The sequence below is a fragment of the Lepidochelys kempii genome, chromosome 18 (genome assembly GCF_965140265.1).
Source record: "Lepidochelys kempii isolate rLepKem1 chromosome 18, rLepKem1.hap2, whole genome shotgun sequence".
Taxonomy (NCBI): Eukaryota; Metazoa; Chordata; order Testudines; family Cheloniidae; genus Lepidochelys; species Lepidochelys kempii.
In genome coordinates this window covers 7,187,064-7,198,020 of record NC_133273.1, presented here as the reverse complement: position 1 = coordinate 7,198,020, position 10,957 = coordinate 7,187,064, and the positions used below count along the sequence as shown (strand labels likewise).

At 49.6% G+C, this 10,957-nt stretch overlaps 1 protein-coding gene across 4 annotated transcripts in view; it reads left to right on the top strand.

Annotated features, from left to right (window-relative positions):
* Nucleotides 1-7,706: 7,706 nt before the first annotated feature.
* ZBTB17 (zinc finger and BTB domain containing 17) overlaps nt 7,707-10,957 on the top strand; it is a 37,992-nt gene continuing 34,741 nt past the window's right edge. For 2 of the 4 annotated variants that reach the window (XM_073317227.1, XM_073317228.1), the window contains exon 1: nt 7,759-7,841. In XM_073317227.1, coding sequence (XP_073173328.1) covers nt 7,835-7,841 — 7 coding nt within the window. In that variant the 5' untranslated portion in view covers nt 7,759-7,834. Of the gene's footprint in view, nt 7,842-8,464; nt 8,683-10,957 lie in introns of those variants that run through there. The other 2 variants (XM_073317224.1, XM_073317226.1) reach the window with 2 other exon arrangements.

Here is a 10,957-nt window from a genome sequence, read left to right as displayed (position 1 = left end):
AGTCCCACACTTTCTCTGGTTCCCCCAGCATGACTATAACCCTGTCCCTGAATTATAACAGGAGGCCTTTTTAGTTAGACTAATCCAGTCTTTCCATCTCCCTTTTTGCACCGTTTCCCACCAACCTGTGTCGTTCTTGTGACACTTGCTGAATTTTTATCCATGTTCCCCCAGCCCTACTCGGCCCTAGTTATCACTCAGGATCACACAGGGAGTCGGCAGCAAAGTCCCAAATCCCAGTCCTCTGGCTCTAACCTTTAGTCCCTGCTCCCTCCCAAAGCTAGGGATAGGAACCCGGAGTCCAGCTTTCCCTCCCTAACGTAGTAACCCTCTTCTAACTGTAACCCACGCTGACATCCTGTGCTCTCTGTGCCCCACAAGTGGCTGGATCCTAGAGAGGCCTATCAGACTGTGCGGCCTTTGACTAACCAGAGCTAGGCTCTTTAGCTCGAACAGCAGAGGCCCCTGAGGTTTCAGGTTCAATCCCCACTGCAGCTAACCTCCCCAGGGCTGGGGCATTAGAAAGCCACTCAACTATCCTCTCCTCCCTGAATCAATTTAAGGGGCCCCTCCTGCTCTAACCTCTAGTCCACTTGTGTTGGAGGGTGGCTCAGCACCCACCGGCAGCCAGCTCCTCCCCTCCCCCCAAGCCCTGCTGGTCAATTTATCTCCCTCCCTCCCAGCGCCTCCCGCCCACCACGATCAGCTGTTCAACCGCACTGCACGTAGGAGGCGCTGGGGGAGGGGGAAGAGCGGGGAGGGGGCACACTCAGGGGAGGGGGCAGAACTGGGTGGGAAGAGGCCAGGCGTGGGTGGGGGCTTGGAAGAAAGGGTGGGGGCAGGGCCTGGGGCGGGGCAGGAATGGGTACTTGGGGAAGGCTACTGGTGGGGGTGGGGCCTGGGGCGGGGTGGAGAAGGGGGGGCTGAGCACCCTGGGGCCCGGAAGAAGCCGACGCCTATGAACTGGCGGACAAGACTCTTGTTTCAGTACAAGGATGGCTCACTCGGGGCGCTACTTTGTTGGGCCTATTCCCATGCAGATGAGCAGGGGGCAGTGCTACAGATGAGGGACTGACACACACAGAGATGAAGTGACTTGCCCAAGGTCATACAGGAAGTCTGTGACAGAGCGGGGAATAGAACCCAGGGCCCCCAACTCCTCGGCCGCTGGACCACTCTTCCTCTCTTACAGTTTAAGCCAAGTCAGTTTGGAACAGGTCAACGCTTAACCACAATAACCCACTCCTACGAAAGACAAGCATCCCCTTCTTATGCCCTGTCCTGGGGGTCCTGGGTTTTTTTTTGCAAAACCGGGCATTTGTCCCATTTACTCTTGCCAACTGATCATCAGTTATCAAGAGCAAACGGGACAAATACCCAGTTTTGCCAAAATGAGTGGGGCAGGGAGGAACGTTTGGAGGGGCGAGTGAGCGGCAACGCCAGTCCCGCACGGCGGGGCTTGGGCAAGCGGTGATGCCAGGTGGCTCAGGCCAGCCACATAGGGAGTGAACGGCGGGGCTTGGGCAATGTCCCATTTTCCCTTTGGGAAATATGGTCGCCCTACCACACACCCTTCTGAACTGCTTTAATTCAGATCAGTTCAAAAACCAATTCACGTTAGACCACTGACACTTGCGCCTGTGGACACGCTCTGGTGGGTGTGAGTACTCGATGTGTGCGGAGAGGGGAACGTTGCATGTACAGAATGTAGCTGTGTGTGCAGAATGCATGGGGTGTGTGCTGTATGCGGGTCTGTCTCGTGTGTACAAATTGGGCTACACACACACACACACGCACGCATATTTCAATCAAGTGGAAACTACTCCATGCCCTAAGAAATTCCTCTTCAATGCATTTCATAATCCCAGCACTTTGGGTTTGTCAAATAACCGCGTAATTAACCCTCACAACCCTGCAGCCAGGTGGGTCGGGTCACCAGCAGCATCCATATTTTACAGATGGAGAAACTGAGGCACGGCACAGGGGAAAGACTCATCCAAGGTCACATGGGAAGCCAGTGACAAAGTCAGGATTAGAATCTAGGAGCCCTGTGCTCAGACCACTACACCGCACTGCTGTTCCACACGGGCAACATGATATAGCAAGTGAACAGATTTAACGGCTCATCAGACTCTTGGAGTAAACTCTGCCACAGCCCATCTGGTTCTGCAGTGACTTTCAAAATAAATCTAGGAACTGTCCCAAGAGTTTTGAAATGTCCCCAGTTCCTTTGTCGGGCTAGACTGCTATGCCGATGTTGTAAGTTACTGTAGAGCCCTAATATTGCCCAGTTATGCGTGTCCAGCAGCAGATAGACAAAGAGAGGGAAATGTTGCGTTGTCTCTTACCTTGTCTGTCGTGCAGGGAATATTTCAAGCACATGGTCGTGTGTGTTCTCCTTCTTCCTCCAGAAGCTTTCAGAACCTGCCAAGGAAGCAGCCTCCACTCCCTGAGTTTATACCACCCAAGCAGGGGACATCTGCATGCAGGAGCCAGCCCACTTCCAACACACACAACGGCCCTGCCAGCCCTGTCTGCACTGGCTGAACTACATTGTAATTAACCCAAGGACCAGTGGCTGGGGCAAGAACCGGCCACGGGCAGTTTAATGTTATCGATTTGTTTAGGGTGTCATAAACCAGTTGTATGCAGATTGGCTGCTGCCTGGCCACCTAGGCACCAACACTCATCCCTCCCTAATCGCGGACAAACAACCAGATAAAACCCAAAGCCCTCAGAGAAGCCCCTTATTCGGTCCCAGGACCTTGGTGTCTTTTCTTTATCTGGGGCGACATTACAAGCTGAAATTCAGCTGCAGATAAATAGGTGCCAGGCTCTCTCTCTTTGCAACACAGATTCACTGTTTTCCTTGCGGTCTTTGAAGATGATTTTTTTATAGGGGATGAGACAAACCATGGCCAGGACCCACTAGGATGGATAAGGGCTGGCGTGGAAATTTCTCTTGCTGATAACGTCCATAGGCGGAGCTAATCCAATCAAAGGGTGTGCACACACCCAGAGAGAGAAATGGGCTGGTCACGATTACAGTTATTTACTTTAACCAATGATTTAAGAAATTCCTGGTAAAATTAACTGGCCTCTATTACAGACACTGGGCCAAATTCCACTTTCAGTTACATCTGGACAGTGATTTAGAACCCAGAGCAGAATTTGCCCCTGTCTGTATTTAGCCAGACATTTAATAGCCCAGCGATGACTTGAAGATATTACTGCTATGTAGGAGTTTTGCAGCCTTCACTTTGCTCTATGAGTAACTTCATGGCCGCAGCAGGAATAGAAATCAGCTTCTCTGACTGTGGAAGCACAGGCCTCCTCCCCTGAGCTAAAGGAGATTCACTGTGAGTAAGGGACAGCAGATGAGACAAATCTGAGAAGTGCCAACTCCACTCAGGAGAGGACAATAACACACATACACACTGCCCAGCTCTTTACATACACTAGGATGTGTAGGTGCACAATGAACACACATGGTTACGAGTGTGAGTAACCTCAGGCATTCCATTCACACCTTTCCTTGACAGACTAGGCCATTCTCTAAATAAGCCCCATACACCTCCAACATGTACAGTAACCACATACATATCACATTGATTGTGACCATGCTATAACACTAATCCTTAGCTCTGACCTCAGCATCATATGTGTCTGCTGGGCAGCCATCAGTGCATTGGTGAACCATGTAATATATTGTGACCCAGGTACCCCACGTGGCAACTGATGCGGGGGGCAGGGCACACAGTTATGAGTCTTTGCTCCGGGACTTGCCTGGGCATACCCGGATGAGCATGTATTCCTGGGATCACCATATTCATACTATTTTGTCAAAGGGGACCAGGTGTGGTCTCTGCCGGACACTAAGAACTCGCAGGTTGTCCTAGTTATTGAGGGATGGATGTACAAAAAATATCTGAAGAGTTATGTGACCATGTCGAATGCTGTGTTCCAAGCTGCTAGACGTGAAACTGGTCACCTGGGGTCTGGGGGTTCTCGGCACTCACACAACCAAGAGAGAATAACTGACATCTTTCCACCTAGCTTAGCCCACCTCTAGACAAGGTGTAGGCGTTGGCCTTTACAGAGCACAAAAGAGCCAAGAAAACCCCCTGAATAGATGGACCATCGGGGCAAAGTGAAGTTAAAGACACAGCCTGGTTATGAAAGGAGACAACAGACAAGAGAGGAACGTGGTAATAAGTGCAGGGTCCAGCTGGCGTTTGACATTTTTCCTTTATCTGTAACCATGTTTCCAGTCCTTATCCTGGCCTTTATGTGAATCTCTGTCTGAAGCTTTGTCACATAAACTTCCGTTTGGTTTTACTACAGCTACGTCTAAGTGCTGTGGGCTAAGGAGAGCGTTGAACTGGGGAAGCTGCTCCCCGGACAGTGCATCTGGGGGCACTGCGGGCAGCCAGAGGGCGAGGCAGAGGGCACTCGAGTCTAGGGTGACCAGAAGTCCCGATTTTTGGGTCTTTTTCTTTTATAGGCTCCTATTACCCCCCCCCCCCCCCCGTCCTGAGTTTTCACACTTGCTGTCTGGTCACCCTACTCGAGTCTAACAAAGCAGGGACGTACAGACAGGTTGGAAGGACCTGTGCTCCAGGGCCAGAGCAGAACTCGGGGTTGTGGAGGGGGGCTAACTATCTATATAGATTCAGCTCCAGGTTCTCTCTGCTCTGCACTTAGGGAGCCTATGGGCTGGGGAGTGCAAGGTGTCATGCTGCAGATGGAAAGAGCAGGGCTTGCAGAGCCCAGAGCGGGGCACTTGTGTTTCCAGCAGCCAGTAGTTTTGGGCAAAACTCTCCCAGTGGACACAGATGAAGCCCCCTCACGCTGTAAGCCAGTGACAGTGATTCACCTTCGGGTAACCCCGGACGTTTCTCATACAGCAGAGTGTTACTTTCATGTGGGGATGTATGAGGTCATGTTTATTATTCGGTGTGACTCAGGGTATGTCTACACCACAGCAGCTCCAGTGGCGCAGCTACGGGACTGCAGCCGCGCCACTGTAGTGTAGACACTCGACCTAACCACCTCATACAGGGCGTGACATTTTTCACAGCCCTGAGCAATGTGGCGAGATCAATCTAAGTTTGAAGTGTCCACCGGGTCTCAGTGGGAAAATATTCTCCGCTTTAGGACTGTTGCTGTTTCTGCCCAGTGTTTTGTTGCTGTCCCCATTTCCTGCCCTTGTATTCGGGTCAGACTACACAGCAAAAGCTGCAAACAGGCTAGCTTGAATCTACCTTGTCCAGGTAACCGTGTGGGTTGGCACAGGCCCTGGGCACATACTCCACTCTCTAGCCTGTGCTGAGCTCTCTTCATTGCAGTCATTACCCAAGTTAGCTGGCGTCACACTCCCTGTGGTAGGCTGACCTGTGCACGGCTTTTGCTGTGTAGACAGAGCCTTTATGTCTCTCATCCTTTCTGCCCTCTGCATTTACCCCCCTAATCCCTATCTCCATGGGGCTTGCTCCCTCTCTCTTCCCAGTTACCTCTGCTAAAAATGAAATGGCTAATGCTGACAATTAAGGTATCATCGCCCAGCTGAGCCAGGGGCATTCACAACTCCCAGCCTGGGGCAAGCACGCACTTTTGGAAGAGTTGCTGATCATGCCTTGCAGATCTCATAAATACATCAAGAGATCCAGTCTGATTTAAAGATGTTAAATAGTTTCAGCTAAGCTCAAAGTTTTCAGATGAATGGGGAGGCGGGGAGCAGACTTCCACCTCACCTAAGTTAGTGGAACAGGGTGAGGCATATATTCAAACCATTGCTGCAGCTATTGTTTGGCTAGACCTGGGTTAATTAACAGGAGCACATCAGCAGCACATCTGAAAGAAGAAGGAAAAACAAACAGATGACCGGCAGCATCAGAAAATGATGGGAACACTGAGACAGGAACTTTGCTGGGTATGAGGCATTAAAAATCCTGTACATTTTTCCATTGGCAACTCCTGGGCTTGTCAGGGAAGGCTGCGGCAGGATATTGCGTATTGGGATGTCCACAGCTGGGACAGCACTTAACTATGATCTAAAATTTAACCAGATGCACCTTCGAAGGGGATTTACTTCAAAATGCTTCTGTCTTTCAATGTATTTCCTGACAATCTGAAAGGGCTGATGTTACACTAAGAACCATGTGCTTCCATAGGCCCGTTCCTGCAAACATCTGTGCACTCAGTTGCTCACATGTGTAAAACTGGGATTCAACACAACTTAGCCAGTGTGATGCAGAACAAGACATCAGCGTTGTAAGCCGCTCTCAGTGCTGCCGTGTTTAATTACACACAATCAGGGCAACCTACAAATGTAACTTTTGCCTTGAGGCTAATTTGAGGTTATAATGTAAGCATCCAGAGGACACCAACCCAGTCTAAGGAGAGGAGCAGTCATGGCACTGTATCTCTTTTATTTCAACACCAATCAGTGTTAGGATAAGTCTGTGTTTGGTGTTGCAATAAGAAAGTGTGTTTTTAGTCCAAATAAGACCTTCTGATCAGAGGCTGGCATGTTGCAAAGTTCACCTCTTAGGATCTTTATCTGCAGCTTAGTAAATACCCTGCTCTTCCTCTCTGATAGACCCCTGCTAGATGCATTCCATGTGCTCAAGATCCACACTTGTTTCAGGATCGACGCCTTGGAGGTGGAAGGGTCCCAGAGCTTGGGCTCCAGCCCAAGCCTGGAAGTCTACACAGCAGTGAAACAGCCCCGCAGCCCAAGCCCCGCAAGCCTGAGTTGCCTGGCACAGGCCAGCTGCGTAGACTAGTCTAGTTGCTGTGTAGACATATCCAGATCCAGAGTGGCCCTGAAGACCTGGCATATCCTGACGCTTTCAGGGAAGTCCAGTTCAAGGTCTCTGCCTTGCCCTGATAGTCAAAGCCCTGCATGCTTGATCCCTGAAAGATCACCTCTCCCTCCATGCCCACATAATGCTGTTACAAACTCTCACCATTCTATTGAAAGTCTTGTAATTGGTGTTTCTTCCCTAAAGCCCCAGCTGCTGGAATCATGTGAGAATCTCAGCTTCCCTTTCAAAATGAGTGAGTGTCTAGCCCTTATGGTTGCAAAGAAAAGCTTGAAAATGAGACCTCAGTGCAGCCTCAAGCCCAGAATACAAAGAAAAAGAAAAACATTCTTTTATTTTTTAAATCGCTCATGAGTTTTAAGCCAACACATGGCTCTTCAAGACCTGACTCATGATTTGTGAACACCTGAGGATGGCAATGCTGATGTCAGTTTGCCCGATAGCCACAGTTTTAGCCTGCCCAGGCTGGGATTGTGCCAGGAAGTGACATGGCACAGGGGTGGCATAATGTTTCTCCGGGGCACCCATGCTCCACCATGGTGTATGACCACAGTGCATTGGGAGGCACAGCCCAGGCCCTTTGACCGTGGCTATGGCTACAAAGCCAGGCCCCTTCCTGAGCCCACCTCTGCTGCACTGCCTGTGCAATGCCCAGGGGCCTTCCTTCGCCTCACCGCACGGGGCTGCCTCTAGTGCTTGCTGCTGCCTCTGGTGTCATGGCGCTGGGGAGAGTCCTGGGGAACACCACGTGGTCCGCAAGGCCCGCCGCTAGCTCTCCATGCCCCGCCCTGACGCTGCAGAACAGCGGCGCATGCGCTAGAGAGCCCTGTCAACCGCCAGTGCCTCTCCCGCTGTAGCTGCGCATGCGCCGGAAGCCGGTGGGGCATGGGGATGGGTTGGTGAGACGCCGCCGCTTCCGCCCGTCTCCAAAATGGCGGCGCCCTTTGTCCGTTCCGTGTCAGTCTGAGTCCTGCTTGCCGAAATGTGACTCACCTGCGGGTCCCGGGATGGCAGGTAGCGGGGGCAGCCGGGGGGAGCCAGGGCAGCTCCAGGGGGCAGCCAGAGTGGGAGGGGCAGCCAGGGCAGGTGTAGCGCTGGGGGAGGGGGCAGCCCTGGTAGGAGTGAGGGGAGGGGGGATCTGTGGGGAGGGGGCGCTGGAGGGGATGGGGCGGGGGAGGGGGGCAGTAATAGGGCAGGGGGGAGCTAGGGGGGCAAGTGGAGCTAGGGGGAGGTGGGAGGGGCAGGGGCTGGGCGTGTCTCTGCAGGGGGTGAATGGGACCCGCTCCGTGAGGTGGTGATTGTTGCTGGTCTGTAATAAAAGCAAAATCTTGCTCTTAAATCTGCTGTCTCCACGTGAACCACCCCCCCCCCGCACATCTGGCACTGGGCTCCGCACCACACTGCAGCTTTCCATTCGGGTTTACATCTTCTCACCCCCTGTGGCACCGGGGCCAAGGCTGGAGTCTGTGGCGGGCCAAGGTGGGGGGTGGGTCAGAGTGCAGGCAGTGGGCTCTGGCAGGCACAGCTGAACTCAGTCTGAGAAACTGTTACAGTCACCCCGAAGGGTAGGGAACCGCAGGCTGCGAGACAGCAATTTCTGGTTTAATCAGCATTTGAGTTTTACCTACTTCCTCCAGGATGCATCTGTCTACAACGGGAAATTTCTTATTCCAGAACAACTGTTCAGTTGTGCCGATTTTTTCAGTGGTGTAAGCTTCAGCATAGCCCTGGCATAAGGGTCCTGACACACCTAATCCTACTAAGGACACAGTGAGAAAAGGCATCTATGCCTAGTCTACCCTAGACTTTACACTCTTGGTAACACTGATGCAGCTGCCCTGCTGGTGAAAACTGGGTAAGGAATTTCCTGCTGTGGACCAGGCAACTGAATCTGCTTGTGGGGTTGTGCTCCTCTTGCTCTTCTTTCCTTGCTGATAGTTCATTTGACACATTAACTCTGCAAGCCCAAGCAATGAATTCATCATGTTAGGCATTAGCGTGAGCTTCGTAATATTATATAAGATGTTTAACTGTTTGCCAAGTAAATCACCAGTAGAATGGATTAGGAAAACTGCCTTATACGTGTCTATGCAATGGACTTCTACCCAAGAATATATTTTTTTGTTCTGATAGCAGTTCTGAAATTCCCAGCACAATATCAATAATCCACGCGTATTATACACACACCCCTACATGCAATTGCGGTATCTGCCTGTCAAAGTGTAATTGATCTGTATCAACATTTCAAACCAATATGACATTTGCTTTGCCATTGTGTTCGTATGTTGGACACTTACTGCCCTTGCTAAACCACCTAAAGTTAGTACAGCAGGGAGTAACTTGAGGGTTTGTTTAAGGGTGGAAAAAATTCAGTTTTTACTAGCTTAACGCCCAGATACTGGAGAGAGTTGCTGTGGAAATACATAGCTCATCATATTATTTTGGTTAAATACATGAGCAGTGTGTGTATATTATAGTTAATATGGTGGTGCATAGATCCAACATTACCGAATTTTAATATCAGCTCAGTATTATGGACTGTGACATATAACACATGGTAGAATATGATCCATTAACATAATTCTTTGCAAGGGATTGTTGGCGTAAACTGTGACCTTCCCAAATTTGTTCGGGGGTGGGTGTCTCCAACACACAATGTGGTGTTGGTCCTCTGTTGTACCGTGCTCGTCACTGTAGTAGCTGAGAGCCAGAAGTCACTCAGGAAAAGGAGTTGGGCATCATTGTAGCAGCTCAGTAAAATCATCAGCTCAAGTCAATACACAGTAACAATCCAAAAAAGCAAACCATATTAGGATGCATAAGGAATGGGACAGAGAATAATACTGAAAAGATGATAAAGCAATTGTGCAAATTAATGGCACACCATAACTTTGAATACTGTGTTTGGTTTAGATTGCCCATGTTAAAAAAGGTACTGCTGAAATAGAAGGCATCCAGAGACAGGCAACAAAAATGAGTAGGAATAGGAAAGGCTTCCCAAGTACTGAGGGAGTGAAAAGATTAGAACAATGTAGTTTATAGAGTAGATACATAAGAGGGGAGATGATGGTAAACAGAAAGTAAATCAGCTGCTCCTATTTCTCCTTGCAATACAAGAGTCAATGGACATTCAATGAAATTAAAAGGCAACAAATTTAAAAGTGATAAAAGGAAACAGTTTTTTACACAACATGTGACTAGATGACGACCTGAGGTCCCTTCCAACCAACAGAAGAAACATCTGTTGTCAGGATATTCCATATTTGTCCATTATGGAGATTTTATACCTTCCTCTGAAGCATCTGGCACTCGCCATTGTTGGAAACAGAATACAGTCTATAGAGACCACCAGATCAGAGCAGCATGGCACTTTCTTCCTAGTGACTTGTATTTACACCAAGTATTAATTAATTACATCAGTAAAATTCAAACTCAAGGTTCCACATACAGTCTGGACTGTGGCCCTTTATTAACACAACTGCACAGGCATAAATTCAGATCTAAACTTCTACAAATAATCCAAAATTATGATCTGCCTGTGCAATTTGTTTGCTACATACCTAACCAATAAGGGAAACCGCCTCCTACAACACTCCGGCCAGCACCTCTAGGCCTTGTCCACAATTTCAGTGAGTGCCACAATCCCACCACTGGTATACAAGGTCCACTGAAAACAGAGCCACATGTGGGAGACCCCAAGTGAGAGACCACCTTAGCTCATCTACTTGCAGGTGTCATCTTTGTATATCTTACTTAATTCCCTGCCATTGCAGGGGCTCTGGGCATTTGTGTATCTTGGTCCCCCCGTTCTTTGCCTGTGGCACATAACAGTTTAGTCTCTTGAGGGCTGTAGTACTTTGCTCTAATTTCACTTGTTGGGTTTCATGTGTGGGTGCTGGGCAATGGATAGTGGCCTGTGATATATAGGAAGTCAGGTCATACTAGGTGATCTGGTAGTCCTTTCCAGCCTTAAACTCTGTCTCTAATGCTTTGTGGCATTGGCTTGTCTCTCGTTCCCCATAGGCAGTCACGAGGGGTGGCTCACGTGGCAAGCTTAATTTAAACTTAGCAGATTTATTTATCTTTAACTGCATGCCACAAATGCAGGTGTCTAGTACTGAGCTTTCCAT